The sequence below is a fragment of the Apteryx mantelli genome, chromosome 1, assembly GCF_036417845.1.
Source record: "Apteryx mantelli isolate bAptMan1 chromosome 1, bAptMan1.hap1, whole genome shotgun sequence".
NCBI lineage: Eukaryota > Metazoa > Chordata > Aves > Apterygiformes > Apterygidae > Apteryx > Apteryx mantelli.
In genome coordinates, this window is record NC_089978.1 from 209,202,394 (window position 1) to 209,221,823 (window position 19,430).

Sequence of the window (19,430 nt, forward strand, 5' to 3'; positions counted from 1 at the left end):
AACCCTGACATTACTTCTAGAAGAGTCTTTGCAATGAATTTGCTAGTGCTCTACCAGCACAAAAGGTTTCTGAATGAAATTAGATGTTTCTAGTATAAGTTCCAAAAGAAAATTATGTATTACAATTCCTGAACAAAAAATTTTGAATCTTAAGGAATGCCTGGGAAATCTAAAATCACAGTCTAAAACTGTGATCTTCTATTAGCTCAAAGCTAGTGACTCAGACTCAAACTTTTGTGGTTCCTCCACTGGAGGAGGAAGGTGGGAAAAGACCTTGCTTAGATTGTTTAGATTTTTCTAACTAAGCACTTTTGCCAGTATTGTATTTCTTGAAATAAATTTACAGTTTCTATCACTTTTTATTACATTTCTAGGCTGAGATTACCAAAATAGTAGAAAGATTTTAATGTTGTGCAAAATTTAACAGAATACCTATAAGTTCCTAACTGCTACCAGCATTTTGATTTGGTCTGAGCAACTGCTCCTTCAAATCAGCCCAACAAGGACACTGGAGCTCCTGAACAGTTCAGCAGTTGATCCGTATAGAAGCAAATATGGGGAAAGCTCTTATTTTTATTTCCCCACGTACTGTTAATGCTTTTGTGTTCTTGCAGCAAGAAGCCCACCATAATGGGATAGAGGAGAGAGCTTCTGTAAGAAAGCAGAGAGGTGCACTGAACAATTCTATTTCATTGAATAAATTGCATGTTTCCTAATCCATTTTAAAAATCAATTCTACATGATAGCCTTGTGGACTATATATGCTTGCCTCTGTTTTTTTTAAGCTGATGCTTTTCGCTTTGTATTCTACCCTACAATACAACATCTGTCTAGAGAAGCAGCAGAGTGTTAGCAGTGTTGACTGATGCCAATAAGCTGTGATTAGGAAGGCTGGAAGGGTTTTTTTCGTAATTCTGCCATCTGTTCTTCTCAGTGAATGAGGTCATCTCTGTGAGACAGCCTGCATTCACTTTTACAGTTGAACTTCCTCTCTTCCACTCTGTGCTAATAATTCTACACATTTACCCATTCACGTGTTTCAATACCTGACAGAAAACAAAATCTGCAAGCTGGTATTACTCAAGGATGCTCAAAATATTGGTTGTTCATCACCTCTCATGACAGAGAAGTAAAGTTTGCATGTGGGGACTGTTTTCTTTCCTATGTGGGTTAGCGCATCTGGCTAACGCCTGTAAAGCTTTGTCAGTAAATATGCTTCACTTCATTAGGATATAGGTTGTCTAAAAGTGAATGTTGCCTTCACAGAAATGTCAGTCAGTTGAACTAGTTAAATTAGTGAGGTCCTTCTTGGACAAGAAGGTGACAATAGTTCCTATAACATTCTTATTCCTGATTTAAAGTGACTAAAACAGAGTAAATGGATCCTCATTTAACCTAATGTGGAACCAAAAGCTTCTGAACATGTAGCTGGCCTGAAGTCTTCCCAGTGTATAAAGTACGTGTAACCATGGGCTTCTTCTCTGGGATTGAATATAAAGGTACCATTTTGTCATATTCAAAATTAGATTCACAAGTATTGTATCACAGGACAGCAGTAACTAACTTGATAAGCAGAGCAGTTATGTCATCTTGTAAACAGAGCTGTAAATAGATCAACTAATTTAAATGAAGGGCTATTTGTGGAGTTTATTTTTAAAAGTTGAGACTAACTGATTTCGTAGCATCTCACAGTGGCTAAATTTACACTGGTGTGACCTAATCTGGCACCCAAACTTGTTTCTTCTGTTTTTTCTGTAAACTGTTGTTGCATATATGCTTCAGACACCTGAGTCTGGACACTTTTTGCAAGGTGTATCCATATGCTTTATTAATAGTAGCAAAAATGACAGAGTACTTTGTGGCTCTTTAGTTACTTTTGCCTGTTTCAACTAGAAACTGAGCTTACTGTGTATGTACAGAGTTTAGAAAACTTTGACATATGTTAACTTCTTTATTAATAGGGTTTTTCCCTTCCTGGGAGAAAGCCATATCTTGGGAAAAATTCTGTGCACAAATAGTTCACTCTACAAATGTAGAAGGACGGAGGTGCAGCTGCGGATCTGTATTCTGGACAAGTTAAGGTCTCCACTGCTGCCAAAAGGCCCACCCTTTCCCTTGTCAGTGCCTTGTAGAAAGCAGAGTGCGTAAATCTGAAATCTGTGTTCCTCAAAACTTCATCATGGCAGAACTGAACCAGAATGCTTTTCTGATCAGATGTAGGGTAAAGAAGTTAGTGGCAAGGGGAAGAAATTGTTTCTCTGAAGGTCTCACTCTTTCTAGTATCTCTCTGCCCTACCTGTTTCTAGTGAAGCTTTGATGTGCTATGGTGTTGAAACAAGGCAGAACAGCCCTTCCTTTTCTCAGGAAGCAGTTGCATTAGTTTCTAACTCTAGTTACTAGTACAGATGATTAAGGGGATCTTTTTGATACACTATAAATGCATTTAGTGCCATCTGTAGTAATGTTTGGATATTGGACAGGTTCAGAGGTTACCCTGTTTGCACAGCTTGGGGTAGGGGGGAAACAACAGATGGGTAGGAAACCATTGTTGCTATTGGACACTGGGATCCTCAGTGTTTTTGGCACCAATCTTCTGTATGGCTTTCTCCCTGAGTGAGGGCAATGCTGTTTGTTTTCAAGCATATTAAAGACAAAAACAGTCTGAACAGTCACCCATGAACCAATGCAGAAAAGTTGGAAATGACTTCTGTGTGTGTTTGAACGGAGAGGATTTGAGAGGTATGGTAAGATGATCTTGTTAAATAGCATGTCTGGAATAATTTGCAGTTGGTGTTTAAAAGTTCTTTGGACCCTTACTATTTTTGAATTAGCCCTGGAAAACTGTCAAAGGACTTAAGTAGTGTTGTGCCTAGATAAAATAAACTTGATCCTGCATTTGGTTTACACATCAAGCGTAGCATTGATACTACTTGTCAATGCCTCATCAGCTGTTTCAATAACTGTGTGGTTTTATTTATTAAGAAGTTAAAATGATACAAAAAAGAATTAATTAAATGTATTAAATCTAGTTCACAGTGCACTTCAATTTGAGAGTCATCCACTGAATAATAATTCTAGTTCAGTAGGGGACAACAGGATCAGCTGACCTCATACTATTACTACTTATTTTATTTTATTTTAATCCGTCACTCCTGGAAAACTCCAAATCATTATGAATAGTTTTGAGATGACAAAGACTTAAAGAGAAACAATGTATTATGACATGGATGCAGAAAGATCTGGACCGTTTAGCAAGTTGAGCGTGAGTGTACTTCAGTACTGCAAATGTAAAGGCTTACATCCAGGAATGAAAAGGGCAGAATTCAGATTGAAATGAGGCTTTGCATGTAAGCTGTGTCTAAACTTCAAGTATAGTCAGTGGAGCCAACTGATCTGTTACCTTCATCTCCATCCTACTGGCTGGTAACTTGAATAGTTCGGTGAGCTCTCATGGCTCAAAACCAATGAATCTTGGTTGACTATAATGGGAACTTAGTCACCTGCTTCATTTGTGGCCATGTAAATGTAAGTGGCTTTTATCTGCTGATTGAAACTCACTCCAAAAAGCTTGACAGTTACAATTGATAATCAAGAGGACAATGATGTAATTTGGCTGAAAAGGCTAACACAACCCATTGATACATGAACAATAGAGAGCAGGAGTAAGATAGTATTTTCCTCTGCTGGAGCACTTCTGGAATATTGGATTGGACAGCTACTTAATGAAGGTTTGAGTTTCAGGGAAGAACAATAGGAATGATTAAAAGATTAATTCTTCACCGGAAAAGCTTCGCTTCAGTTAGCATACTGGGGAATAGAGTTTGATAATAGACTCTTCACACCAGCAGACAGTGATAAGATAACCGTTTAAAATGACTGGTAATGGAAATTAAATTTAGATTTAACAAAGTACAGTATACCTTTAAGTGAGGGTAGTTAGCTGTTGAAATAGCTTAGTTATGTTATATCTCCCAAAGCTAAAAATGTTTACCAGCCTTAGAAAGGGTGTTTTCTAATTCAAATGTAACTATCTGATTTGAAGCAGAAAGAAACAGGGAATTTCCTTTTGCTTGTGTTGTATACAAGGTCAGTCTCTCACCAAGCCTGAACAGGTACGCTGAAAGGTAGTAGGCCCATTGCTTAAAATTGATATTGTGCTTTGAAATAAGTTACTTAGGTTCTGAGATGTTTTTCTTATTTTAATTAGTTTTCAAAAGAAAAAACCCCTGCAAGAAATTTTTTTTAAATAAAATACATACTAAACTCAAGATAACACTAAGCTCCTCCTTGGTTTTGTTGGATCTACGGCTGTGGCACATGCATGGAAATGGTATATCAGCTTTAGATTTTTGTGTCATCTGTTTATATGTATCTTATGGTCATCCTGAAATAAAATAAAAGTCTTTGTGCTCTGCAGAATGTGTTAAACTTCATTGTACATGAAAGGGAGACAGTTTGAAAGTGTTTTAAAACAGTGCATTAAACCTAATCCACTTGTTGACTTGCAGTTGCTGAAAATTTCACTTTCTTATTGCAGTGTAGATTAGTCTCATGTTAAATGGACTGATTGTACAAGTGAAAATAATTACACTGACTAGAAAATAAGTGCTCTGTATATGAATAATGTGGAGGTGGTAAAGGAGCTTGCTCACTACTAACCTGGAAGATTAGCTTTTGAGAATTTTCTCTAGCAGCATATTCAGTGACATGCAAAACAAAAAATTTGGTCAGAAATATTTGAAAATGGATGCACAAAATATAAAATACTATTGTGAATTTAGTGTAGAATTTAATCTGTGTGTAAATTGGAAAGTGATCTCAGTATATGCTGGCCAAAAAAATTAAGTATTGCCATGCATTATTTCCATGTATTATAATGGATATTTGGACCTTAGGGTTTAAATATTATGTTTCTGTCAGCTTTACAGCTATGAACAAAAAAAAAAATTTTCAGCTATGAATGAAATCTTTTTCTTTTAATTAGGATGAAAATAATACAGAGAATGCTGTCAGTCCTTCAGATGCTGAGAAACAGGATTCTCCACCACCAAAGCCTCCACGGACCCGCAGGTAGTTAACTATGTAAATACACTATTTTAAGCTGACAGATTGACCTGTTTCATAGAAAAAAGTAGAATCAAACTAGTTGATACTATAAAGACTTTTAAGATACAGCTTCTATTGATAGACCTAATAGAAGAAGACTTAATAGAAATAGAAGCCTTGTAATTAGTTTTGTAAATGCAAAGCTTTATCTTTGCAAAATCCGTGTTTGAATTTACCAATCTTGCAATGACAGAATACAAGCAGACAAGCATACCCTTCAGTAGACAGATATTAGATCCGCTTATGCTCCAAGTTTTCTAGATGACAGTAGCAATACACTGACACTTCAAAATAGGCTCAACAATGACTGAACATGAATTTTGGGAGGCAAAAATGCAATAACAAATATGCATTTGTTCAAGAAAATGTTACCTCACAGACAAGGATTGTTATTGACTAGAGTACGGTAACAAAATGTTTTTCTTTGTAAGAAGATTGGCCTCACCAATCCTTCCATTCAACAGAGGAAAAAGTAGACGATCCTCTCTAGTTCCTAAAATATGTGGACTTGATTTTATAGAAGCCAAAAGTAAATGTGAGCTAACAGATCCAGTCTGTCTAACATTGGTACCCAGCCCGAGCATTAGACACCTAAGCAAGCAACTTTCTTGAAGTAAGTGCGTAAGTTCCCTAGATACCTACTGGAAAAATGTAGGTGCCTTTTGATGGAGCTACTGTCTGCTTTAGACAGGATTTTCCTTTGGAGTTCTTTCAACTGCTTACCACTTAAAATAAGCACTTGTATTTCCTAAAGTTTTAGAATGATGCAATTAATAGTCTAGCATAAAATCAAACTGGAGTAGTGCAATGTCAGATCAGTAGTGGGAACTTTTATTCATTTGATGCTTCAATGATTTAAGGTAGAAGATGAGAATTAATCCCTTCTTTCTTGTTCTGTAGTTGGTGGGGCGCTAACAATGCAGGAAGATGAGTCCCTTTTTGAGGGGCTGGAAATATTAGAGCAGCAATTATATAATAAAATGAATTTTAAATTCTAAAATATTTTAGCTTGGGTAAGGGAAGAGTGCTTATATATATGTGTATGTATAAAATCTAACTGGACATAGAAAGCCATCTAAAAATTGGTGACTCAATGGGTAGCAATGTATATGTAAATTCAGTACATCATCTCATTGTTACAGAAATGAATTTAGTTTCAGACTAGGTGTGTAAGCATTCCGCTTTGATCCAACTAGTAATCTGGGCCAGATCTGGAATATTGCATGCAACTCTAATGCCCACTTACTGTGGGTATCAGAGAACTACCATAAATAGACCTGTCATTTTAAGTCTTTAATAGCCATTGGCATGGTATTTGCAATAAGATAGCATTGGAAATAATATATAACAACCATTAGTGATACAATAGGATAAGGATATTAGCAGCTGCTACAGGTAACCTAGTTAACTTAGTATTAGTTATGGGAAGCAGAAATTAGAGGAGCAGAAGACATCGAAAGAGGTGGAACCAATTTGGGGCTCTCCATAAACAAATGGAACAGTTTAAACGCTGTGTGCATAATGCAACTTTTATCTTAGGTTGAAGGTAATGTGATCGTATCCAATTATATGGTTTAAGGTGATGACAGAGGAGTCTGGTAACCAGTGTTCCTCTATCCTTGAACTTGTCTATTTCTGTAATAATCATATGTACTTAATTCATTTTATAGCACATATCTGCTCCATCTTCTCTGCATTTTATTGTTCTTTACTTACTGCATGATTAAGTTAAAATCTTTTCATCTTTTATAAAACCTAGTTTCTTTTGAGCCTATTTCCACAAACTCATACTTTTCCACCTAAGAAATAATCTGGTGTTAACAGTGGCAGGAAAATTGGTTTCTTATAGGTGAATAAAGGGAAGTGTTTAGCAAAGCTGTTGTCTTTTTCAAATAAAGATTATTTTTGGAAAAACAATTAACTGCATCCTCCATGGAAGAAGCTTCTGAGGAAAGACACATCTGCTCAAAATACCCACTAATTACCCATGTTGCTGTGGGAGGTAATTTTACAAATCTGCCTCCTGATTCAGTCAGGACTTTGACCCAGGTTTTGTGTATCCTAGATGTTGTAGCATAGCTTGACATCTTTTTCATGGAGAGAATGGGAGAGCAGAATTCATGAAAGATTTTAACTTAATGCCAATATGGAGAAATCTTTGTTAAACATGATACATATCCTTATTGCATCTATAGTTTCCCCCCACGCTAAACCATTCTCTTACCACTTTTTTCATGTTCCTTCTATTACTTCTCTTTATATAACTATAGAAATACCTTGATACAACTGTCTTACATATTTGACTATATCTTTTGTGTAGTTAATATTTTCAAATGGTGTCTAAAACCAATTGACTTGCAGATTAGTTTGCACACAACAGATAATCTGAAAATATTCAGTTTAACCAGAATTTTTAATTTGATTTAGAATTTTCTCTGGCAATTTACTGCAAATATTTTGTTTATTAACATTTTTAGGTTGCCCGCCAAATGTATACTTAAGTGAATTCTATGTGCAGTGTCTCTGAGGAAGTTAGAAACAAGTTGCTAATCCTAAAGTGTTTAAGAAGGAATAAGACCTTTCAAATTCTTCATATGCCATGATGTAGTTGGCTCTAGAAAATGAAAAAGTAAAGTAACTTCTATATTTGTTTTAAGGGGAGGGGTTAACAGTTGCTGTTTTCTAAAGCAGAAAGAAATATAGGGACTAATGCTGAACAGTACTATCTGCCAGCTTGATTTCAGGGGACCCTGCCTGAGATGATCCTGACCCTACAGGAGGAAGACTGGTTTGCATTTCGAACTCAGGATGCTTGTCTCCCATATTACTATCAGACCAAGCTATGTTTGCCTAGATGGTAATGATTCTGCCTCCTGTTAGGTTTTTTTTTCTGACAGCCCTGAGCCTACTTACTGAGATGGAATGGTGACATCTCATCTGCAGAGGAACAGAACATTGTTATGTCTTAAGAGACTAATTAGGACAGGGAAATTTCAGTGGAGAAAGGCTGTGACTTCTGACTGCTATGAATTTTTCAGTTCACTGACCTTTATAACAGTCACAGTATATATCACAGTTCGTAACAGTACAGACGGAGGCCAGCTCAGTCTCTGGAATTACTGGGACATTCCCAACAGGTGGTCTCCTTGCCCAGCTGGAGGGTTGTCTCTCATCCAGTATGGTGATTCCTGACCTTCCTGTGGCACTTGACAGTACGCATTTATTGCACTATTTCTGGCTTTATCAAATGCCAATTTATTTAATCTGTTTCTCAGAGTAAATTGCCTTCTTTAAGGGATAGGTTTGTCTTCTGTCTTTCCCCCCTCTCCTACCTTGGTCTTTGCTCCTCTAGAGACTCTCAGAATGCATGTTTTGGCATGTTCTTTCAACTTTCCTGTCTTTCGTACTCCCCCACACACACACTTTTTTTCTGTTAAGCACATGACCTTGATGTGTGTCAATATTGATAGAATAGCTTGTTCTGGGGACAGATTAGATGCTTAGTACCTTGCCTTTCAATTGTCTGTGATCACCAAAGATAGTATTGTTTTTCCTGTGGCTCCCCCCCATCAGCTTCTGATCTCATCTGCACTCAGGTGGTCAAAGCAATTATAATTTCAGAATTTTTCTGAGCTTGGCAATAAGAGCTTGCAGTAATGAGAGGACTGCAGAAGACCTCTGGGAGGTATTCAGAGAGGATCATATATCCAGATTCCAGTATGTCCTGTAGCCTGTTTGGTTCTTGTTTCAATGTAAATTCAGCTAGACAATACATACTAACTACCTGACTAAATATTTACTTGACTAAATGGACTAAATTCTTGCCATGGTGTCTGATCCACAAGGGAGAAGAAAACCTCAGACTACAATCTGTGTTAGATTACCTGCTTGAGCTGAAATCAGTTTCTTGTAGTTCAACCGGGCGGTTTCTGCCCATCGTTATCTGAGTGGAGAGACTGAAAACCTGACCTGGAGGGCTTGCTCAGGTCTGCTGAGGGTACTTCTCCAGGCTGCAGTCCTGAGTACCATGTGCCCTGAACCTTCCTCGTTGTCCTACTAAGAGTACTTTTTGAATGACTAACCACTGGTACATTGTAGTAGTTTTTCTATAAAAGTGGCTTTCTTGGCTGTCTTTATTCTTGTTAATGACAGGATCATAGGACAGATAGTCTCTGCATTATCTTTAAATTTTTATCTTCAGATTTGTAGAAAGTTAAATCTCATGTCCCTATTAAGTAGGGATGAGATGCCACTAAAGAATTTTTTTTGATGTAAGGCAACAAGCTTATTCAGGGAGGGATAATTAATCTCTTTAGTGCTTGCACTGGCTTGGGGAAGTCTTGAGGAGGGAATACTACAAACTATAACTTGTACTCTTGTAGGCTTCTTTTATGTCTAAAACATCATTTTTGCCTGTTACAAGTATCTTTTTAGGCTATTAAATCTCTTTGAAAATTCTTCTTTTTACTGTCCCTACAAACTCAGTGTGAAGTATCTAATTGTATTTGTTTTACAGAGGTTCTGGAATAGTATCACTTTGCAACCTTTTATCTTATCACCTGGTATTGCTTTCATGTAATTCATATTTGTTGTACGACATTTGAACATAGTTATTTGAGTTAACATAGTTGTATTTGATGTCAACATAAAAAATTAGAGAAAGTATTACTCCTTGATTATTGCTAATGTAAACATCACTTTATTCAGGAAATCACTTGGCTTTGCAGTTTACGATCCTTTCTTATGAAAATCACCTTGAACTTAAATCTATATTAAATGTCTTTGGAGGAATGGGGAATTGAAAAGCGTTCTTTGTCGGGCGTGTCAGTTTCAGGTTAAGGAAGGAAAAGGGCATAAGTAAGTTTTGTCTTTGATTATTTACAGCCTCATATCTAATACAATTTTAAATTTGCCATTTAGGACTATACATGTACAATTGGAACTTTTACTTCAAGTCCACAAGAGATGTATTTGTAACTTCAGGATCTGGAGGGAGCATACCTTTAGTGAACAGTCCTTGAAACATTTATTTATGTATTCCATAGTTTATTCTAAAATATCTGGAAAAAGAGTTTGTTGTAATCAAATTTGGTTACAGAAAATTCTCAAACGTACATGTGAAGGGCAAAGCAGTTTTGAAAGAAATGGAGAAACAAACTGAGAAGTAAACTCACAAGAAGGAAAGACGCTACTTGCTCTCTGTAGTAATGCAGTACAGTGAAGATGTGCATGCTCTTCTCCTAAGGAGAAGATAAAATGTTTTAGCAATTTGTCTTTTCATCAGATTATGCTTGGACTTCTATCTGACTGCATTAAAATATAGTTCAAGAGCAACATATAATTCTGCTTCATTTTAAGCTCAGCAAAACCCTATCTTGATGTTTTCTGCAGAGCTAAGATAAAAGCTGTTAATTGGTTACTCATTAGTTAGCAGCCTTTGATTTGTATTTGGCAATTCAAAAACAAAAATCTTTGTGTAACTAAATACATACAAAAATAGAAGGAATGAATAAAAATAACCAATCTTTTTTCTAGTAAAATATATTTGCTGTAATACAGTTTGTGACAGCTTCAGTGAACTGCAGCTTTTTTCCCACATGGATGGTAGCGATTTAATACTGAAGTAGAATAATGTGGTTGTCTAGCTACAGCCCGCTTATGTAGAGTTTAATTTTCCTATTTTAATTATCAGAGATGATGTAGAGCTTGGTATCTATTTTTAGTTGATCATAGCGGCTGCATTCCATGACCTTGGCATCAGTCTTTTTTATTTGATAATAAAACCCTCCAGTGTGCTGCAAAGAATAACCACAGATTACTTAAGGGTTTTCATTTGAACAATGGCCAAGTTTCATTTAAATCTGAACTATATTGTGCTGTATTTTAATAATATAGTCCTTTTGCATCAAGGCCAGAATGGCTTTATTTTTGCTTTATCTGCAATACCTTCAATCTTTTAGAACATTTTAAAATTTCAGAGCATCTTTATCACTTCATTTGGGTTTTGTTTTTTTCCTGTGTATACTTTTAGTGGAAAGTTCTTTTGGACAGATTGTCTTTCTGAAGCATTCAGTATGCTCCAAGGTACTTAAACTTGTCAGGACATTTTATTTCAGCAAACTGCAGCCTTAATTGGTTTCCATACTCCAAAAATTTTTCCATTGGCTTTGCAGATTCCTTTAGATCATGTCAAACCTAGTGACAATATCTTGCTTTCGTAGACCCATGTGGAAGTAGCCTGTGGACACCTCAGGGTTCACAAACCGTGTGTTTTCAACAGTTAAGTAATTAGTCTAACTGTTAGCACTCATCTTAAGATTATATTTTATACTGAAATCTATTTAATGAAGGTGAATGGGTGCTAAATCTTTATATCAGATTTTGTTTAAAAACGCAGTGAACAAGATCCTAATGCATTTTCCCTGTGATAAAGACTTTTGTCTTGCTACAAACTATTCTTTTTTACCAGTATACAGAGTTTGTAAATTCCAGAAGGACTAGGCATAAGGCTCAAACTTATCTCATATTTCTTAAGTTTGCTTTAAAAATATTATTTTTGAAAATATTTGGGCCAAGTGCCAAACTCTTCAGATCAGGAAGTATTTGACCTTTTCTGTCCTTGTGTGCAATGTCAGTTACTTCAGGAAACAGTTTAAAAAGTGGCCATCCAAGAGTTGTTTTCCTGAAAATTGTTAAACAAGTTGTTTCAGATATTTCTGAAGATAGTGGCATAGGTGACATACAGTGAGCATAATCTAGAGTCAGTTGTTAATATAACAGATAGTCTGGATTTACCCTTATGTCCTCATAGAAATTGGGCATGAATTTAGGTGAAACCCAGCTAAATGCCCTATGCTAATACATCTTTATCACAACTGTTCAAATTCTACCTCATAGATGATGCCTTTTCAAGTGATTCTCCAGAAATGTGCTCACAATTTGCACATGTAATTCCTCCCCATTAATTTTTTTGGCCAACCGGTAGCTCAGAGGCAGCACCTGATGTGTGATTTACCTGACAGCTGAGAAGCAGTTAACTTTATTTGGGGTCCTTGGCAAGCAAGACTTGGGAATCAGGTACCGTATCAACTGTTCGGATTGTGTGACAATAAAAGCATGTGAAAAACTGCTTTGATCACCTAGGGAAATTTCCTATACGGTTATGTATGAGGAAGTGCAGAGGTAGTAGATTACAAAATACTTAGTAACAGTTGCATATGAAAAGACACTGCCAAGGTTTAGTTATGAGATGGCTGTTTTTCAGTACACTGATTTTACAGGTTGAACTGTGCTTGAGAAATGCTTGCTTTGGCAATGTATGAAAGCAACGTGGAATTAATTTAAAGAACAAGTACAAGAAAGCTTACTTTTCTGTCAAATGATCTGATATTTTTCAGTTCACCAAAGCTTTTCTGTCTCAATATCCCCTTTCATGGGCTTTGCATTAATTTCCTGGTACTATCCAATCAAGCTGTCTTTACTGTATCATCTTCTGTTGTTTCGAATACTGTTAGTATTTCATCTTTAGATAATTTTCTGTCTTTGGGGAGAGAAGTGTGTCTAAAAATCAGCTATTGAAGGAAGTGCACAAAGAAAGCATTAAGTGTCAGCTCAAGGTGTTTGGACTTCCCTATGGCTTGGTGGCAAGAGTTTCAGAAATAGCTACTGCCAAACAAAGACCTCTTAGGAAATGGTATACATATCCTAATATTTCAGCTTCATTAAAAAACATCATTTGCATTGTAACATGTGAGATGACAAGACTCTGATGTCAATAAAATGGAAAAGTCTACATTACATATTCAGAGAAAATTATGACATATTGGGTGACATCTATTGCCTTGAAAAAAAAATTAAAACACTATTTGGTCATCAAATGAGATGGGAGAGCTGAGGATGCATGGATAATCTTCAGTAGTAATAAGGCCAAGAAGGATTTTGATGGAGAATTGTTCATTTGATCACTGCAAGTTCTCATTCTGGAGTAAAGGAAATAGATTTGTCAACTTCAAATATAATAGGGAACATCCTTAACAGCACTGTTTAGCTGTGTATAAGAGAAGGGAAGATGATTAAACAGGGCTACAGATTTTAGCTTGCTGACTTGGGTAGTATTGTGTTTATCATAACTTACATGCATAACTTTAAGGAGGATGTGTGTATAAATCTGAAATTCTGTTTACTTGAGAATCAAATGGGAAAGTGGTTTCATTAAACAGTAGTCAGTGAAGAACTTCATGAATTTTGACCAGTGTTATGGGCCTGTAATCTTGTCATTTCTGGTTTAGAGGAGGGAAATCCAAAGGAAGCTCTTCTATCTTTCTTAGTTCATATTAAGTTGGAGCAAGACTTTTTTTTGCTCAGTTTATCTTTACTAATTCAAGCAAATAACCTGTTCTGAAGATGGTTAATTTTTCATGGAAGTCTAGAGGCCAAACAGTTCTGAAATGAATCTTGATCCAAGTTGTTTGGATGTGCTTTGTATTCCTCCTTCTGTCTTTAATGTAAAGCAAAAAAGCAGTGTACAAACAGAGAGGAGGAGGAGGAGAAGGAATTTGAAGCACACCCAAACCCTTTGTGATAAAACTCAAGCAGGCAGAGAGGGAAGAGGGTGCCTGGGAGAACTACAGGGGGATCTGGGGCAACAAGGCCTGTTTTCAACTAGCCTCTGTCACTCTTCAGAAAATGAATTGATTCATGTTCAAATTTCAGAATGTCTGCTTTAAAGTACTTGTTTTATAGTCAGTTGAGATGTGATATTAATAGCAAGTTTGTTCTTTGTTGTCTGTCCGTGGCTCTAAACAGTCTTGTTAATGTTTTGGCAGTAGTGACAGCCTCTCTCTGTCTCGGTAGCTGTCTCCTTAAAAAGGACTTGAAAGATGTTACTTTTATTTCTGATAACCTTACATATGTGTCTGTCTGTGGTGATGCAGCAGAGATTTCTTGGATTTCCTGTGCAGTTGCTGAAACTCGTCAGGCCCCTGTTAGACTATTGATGTCAGTGTGGGCTTCCTCCGTGAAAGATTTATAGGAACAAGAGAACTGGTGGTAGAGCCACACGCTTTCTGACTGTTCAAATTGAATGGCAGCCTGTATTTGGATGTCAGACTTCACCTACAAACTCTGAAGGCTTGGTTTCTTTATGTCAGTATGTAGTTGATGGCTTGCTGAGATTTTTTCTTTTCCCCTCTTTCACAAAACCCATCAAGTCCCTAAAATTGCAAGTACTTTTTCATTCTCATTCTTCATCTGAGTTAGTAATGTAGGATTCACTATTATTAGAGAAGTTTTGTTCAGATAGCCTGAAAGCACAGGGCCTGAGGAACATAATCTGCATATCATCCTGCTGGTCCTTACAATGCAAGACTTGTTCTGGCATGCCTTCTTCCAAGTCTGCCAGATATGCTTTGTTCTCCCAGGTTTTACACAAAGGCAGCAGAATACTGTCACAGTGGTCTGTCATCTAGCAGGTAGTGAGAGAGTTTTTATCTTTTTAGAAGCCTCTGCTGCCTGACTTTTGGGTTATAGTCTTGAATTCATTTGCAAATAAAAACCTATTTCTCTGGAGAGCACCATGAACACCCCAATCCAGCTCTGCAGCAGGAGACTCGGAACCTTCTCCTGGAGATAAGGTTAGACTGCAGGATGTTCCCATCCCTTGAGAATAAAGTAAGTGGCAGACCTTGGACTGTACCTTCCTTTCATGATCCAAAAGCCTGAAGAAACTGAAACTCTCCTAAAAACATTTCATTCTATTCTATTTCCATTCTTGTCACAAAATTGTTTTGCACCTCAGCTGTTAGTGTATTATTAGTCTTATTTAATGAAAGGAATCATTTTTAAAGGCTTTGAATGAAAATGACTAATTCCTGTTTATATACAATTCCTAGTCAGCTCTGCAAGATGTTCATAGTAAAATATTCTGTATTTAATCTGAAAGTAAACTGACTGTATGCAGGAAGAGCTTCTCCCTTTCTCAAAATAGCTGGGGTTTTTTACCAATGCTTAAGATGAACTATAGTAAGTGCTATGACCTTGCTAGTCTGTGCTGCAACTTGTATCTGTTCTACTGCGAATGTTATTATATACCTCACTTCAGCTGAATCTGCCTCATTAGTCTTATGGCTATGGAGAAACTGTCAAATACGCAAATATCAAAATCTTCCTGGAGATGGGGGTGTGAAGGGAGATGTTTGGTATTAAACAGGCTGTATTGTAGTTTATGTAAGGCTTTTATAACAGATTTTTCCTAGCTTTATTGAAAACTGATTTCTGTGTGATGAGTTCCTCTGAACCACTTTCTGTCAAGAAAAAAGTACTGGAGTCCTGCCACAAGAGGGCCTGAATATCTTAGAGATTCTCTGAAAAAGTGCTTTGAAAGTGAGCAATCTTTAAACCATCAGTGAGGATTGGCTGAGGCCTTAATGTGTGTCCTTGTGATATTTTGAAGGACTTTTTGACTTTTTGATTTAGTTCCTGCCTGCCGCATTAGTCATGTTTGATAACCATTGTCTGTATGCAATAGAAGTGCTGCTCTGAGTTCAATATTGATATCAAAGCATTACTACATTTTTCTAAAATATTGTCAAAATATAGAAAACTTACACTTTTTTCTGCAGTTGCCTTGTAGAAGGAGATGCTAAAGAAGAAATCTTGCAGCCTCCAGAGCCTCAGCCAGTACCACCAATCTTAACACCATCTCCTCCTTCAGCCTATCCAACAGTAACTACGGTGTGGCAGGACAATGATAGATACCATCCAAAGCCAGTTTTGCACATGGTTTCATCAGAGCATTCAACAGACCTCAATGAGAATTATAACAAATCAACAGAACATTCAGGGAAGAGTGAAGCTAATGAACGTGCAGAGAAAAGGCTGGAACGCAATTTAAGTTTTGAAATCAAGAAAGTACCTCTTCAGGAGGGACCAAGAAGCTTTGAGGGGAACTCACTCTTGAACAGGGGACATGCCATTAAAATTAAGCCTGTTTCATCCTGTGTAACTGATAAGAGCTTTAAGCCACAGGAGCAGATTTCAGGGGATTCATTTGTAGATGCTTCTCAAAACTCATGTATGGAATGCAGTGTGCCACAATCTAACACAGCCTTAATACCTTCACCAGAAAGTCTGCAGAGTCAGCAAGTTCCTGATACTCCACCAAGACCAGATCGTTTGCCTCTAATAGAAAAGGGACAAGCCATGTGGTCACTGCATGGGCCTGAAAATGCACTGCGTACATCAGTGTCTGAAGACACGTCTTCAGACATCTTACGTCAGGGTGTTAAAACAGTCTCCCTAGTATCAAACAACACAGTTGAACTTCCTTCCAGTGATAAAGTTGATCATTCTACTATTGCTGTTCGAGCACCCCTCTGTTTTACTAATCCTCTTCATTCAGATGATTCTGACACAGATGATATAAACTTTGACGGAGCCATGACCAAAAGCCCATCCAATATTTCAACCGCAAGTGCCACAGTTTCTGCTGCCACTAATACTGAAAACATTTCTGCCAGAAAAGTATTGCCAATGTCTATTGCTAGGCAAGACTTAACAGCCGTAACATGTTCTGAAGATGGCAAAGGTAGGTTTCACTGGATTTCAGAAGTGTTACTTTTTAATATGGTTGCATCTATAGTGTTGGAGAACATAAGCTTCTTTACAATGCAGTTTTCAAAATATCAATTTAAGCAAACTATGTAGTACGGCAGCTTCAGAAAGGGTCTAACACTTTTCCTCCTGATTTTCCTTTTGCCCATGAGCTATGTCTGATACATTTCTGGCACTATGAACTTGAAAAATTGCCTCAAATGGTTTGCTGAAAGGTATGAGTGCATTATTAATTTCTTGTTTCTGTGTTTACTAGTTGTCCCATTTTTTTTCTCATGCAGCAGTTGTCATTTCATTTCACCACTTTGTTTTCATGTGTCTATATAATAATGGTAGTTTTGAGTAAACAAAGTTTGGACAAGCATTCTTAAAATACACAAATATCAACAATTCACGCTTATTGATTGTACTGGTCCTAAAAATGTAGATGTAACATCTTTCATCATACCAGTCTTTGAAGTTCCTCATGATTTGGCTCCTGCATTTTAACAGCATTGTAAATAGGTTTAGTTCTGCTTTCCTCTTTATCTGTGCAGGGCCGGGGGGCACAAAGTAATAATGCTGTTCATCTAAAAAAAGCCAAATTCTGAGTGGGTAACTATTTGAACCAGTGTTTTGAGCAATGCTTTGAAAATTATTCAGATACTTTAAATCTAGCTGGCATACCTAGGTCAGATGGAGGACATAACTGAGAAAAAACTAGGCTGCACCAACTCCTTATACAAAGTCTAACAAAGATAGTAGTAAGGCTGTGGAGCTTAAAGGATAACATGTACTTCTGTATTTGGATGTGACTCTTGCACTAGGAACTCCTCACAGTGATGGCCTTACTTGAGGTATCTGTGTAGGTTATGTGACTTTTTCTGATGTGAAAATTGGGTTTCAGTTTATCATGTGGCATCCATCTGTGAGGTGCAGAGTAGGCTTACTTGAAAATACTTTTTGTGAACTAAGTTTTCATCAAAAGACAAATACGAGCTATTTCCAGCTCTAAAAATGACCTGTTTCTATAGATTAGCTGATACTAATTTATTTATATACATGAAACAATACTTGCACATACATGTCTTTGCAGTTTTAATCCTGAAACTCTTTAAAATCCTTTACGAAGCAGAGGCCAAGTCCTTTACTTCATAGCTGCCTTAACATTTACACCAAGCAGTCCTCCTTGAATATTTAGTATAGTATCTTTCCAATACTGCCAGATTTTTTCCTTCTTTCCCAGGGCAATCACTGTCTGTCACTGTTTGAAAATTATTGTTGCTTCTATACTCATCTCTTTACGTAGATGCTGTAAGAATACACAAATAAAATCTAAATGATATGTTGTAAATATTATGATAAAGAATGAGAGAAATGTCACTCAAAAACACATCAAATGCATATCAAAAACAATCTAAAATGACAGTACAGACTTTGTAGAAGATGCACTGCTAGTATGCAACTGATTTCACAGAAATGGCTTAATTTCTTAAATTAAGATAAACTAGTTTTTTTTATCATTTATTCTTATCTTGTTATTGAGGGTTTGTCTGTTCCTTTTGTAGTATCCTGAACATGCCCATTTTAGTCATGTGGAGGTCTTGTAATCACTCAGATTCAAGAATCTAGGGTTAGATACTTTTGCACCCATGGTCCTAAGCCAAATTGTGGCTTTTTCATTTTCATACTGTTTCAGGACTCTTCTGTCTGAAACTTTAGATGTGGGTACAGTCATCAATGAAGCTAGCCTCTGAGCTTACCAGCACATTAGTTAATGATAACTGCTGGTTTGCATGATCTTACCACATGATTAAATCTTTCTTTTTTTTTTCTTAATTGAAGTTGAATGCAAAGTAATTGGTTCTATCTTGAGTAACAAACACACTTTCACAGTAAGTCCAGGATAGTTTGCTCCATGGTAACTCTGTTTGCAGATTTGACAAAGACTATTTCAATAACTGGGATTTTTTTAAGCTGTACAGTAAACTTCAAATAGCAGATTTCTGGGAGCAGTCACTCTCAACACAGTGGCTTGTAAAACCTGATTGAGTTCCTGTACCTGCTGTTGGCATGTTGACAGTCACAGCAAGCTTCATGGCTTCATTAGTTTAAAAATTTCTTCTTTTTATGAATACTATATAGAATACAGTGGCCGGATGAGATCTCATTCTCATGGCAGCAGCTTCCTTGAATTGTTTTAAATCTTCAATTTCTCCTCTAAATTTCTTAGTAGGAGTGGGGCTTCTGCTGTCAAAACAACTCATATAATGTACTCTTGAGAGCCAAAAGGAACAGGCTGTGGACAGGATTAATTATTGGCAAGGCTGGTGATCATCTTCTCTGGCTCCTGTCTACCATTATGGCTATTAAACCTTGTGCTGCAGTGTTTAGCTAGTTTACATCTGTGGTGTGGGAGCCAGCCTGGATGGGACCTGAGATGGGCTTGGCAAGCAAATTGAGCCTTTGGGTTTTAGAGAAGTGGTTCATGTGAAGCATCCTTAGAACTAAATGTCACATGCTGCTGTCCTGAAAAGCAAGTTGCTTAATATTCTTGCACTGTGCAGTCTATCACCATGCCATATTAAGGGTTCAGAGGTAGGTATGGTTAGAATCCCTTGAAAAAAACCAAAAATCATTGCTTATCGGAAGTAGGTTGCTATCTTCAGCATAACAGAAGATTACATACGTGTTTCAATGAGCTTCTTACTGTGGTTTGGGAGCAGTAACTTTGG

The 19,430-nt window shown here is 36.9% G+C and overlaps 1 protein-coding gene across 2 annotated transcripts in view; it reads left to right on the forward strand.

The window, feature by feature from the left end:
- Nucleotides 1-19,430, forward strand: part of PTPN12 (protein tyrosine phosphatase non-receptor type 12) — an 82,428-nt gene that overhangs the window by 57,209 nt on the left and 5,789 nt on the right. For both annotated transcript variants that reach the window (XM_067316802.1, XM_067316803.1), the window contains exons 12-13: nt 4,985-5,070; nt 15,726-16,690. In XM_067316802.1, the coding sequence (XP_067172903.1) occupies nt 4,985-5,070; nt 15,726-16,690 (1,051 nt within the window). The remainder of the gene's footprint in view (nt 1-4,984; nt 5,071-15,725; nt 16,691-19,430) is intronic.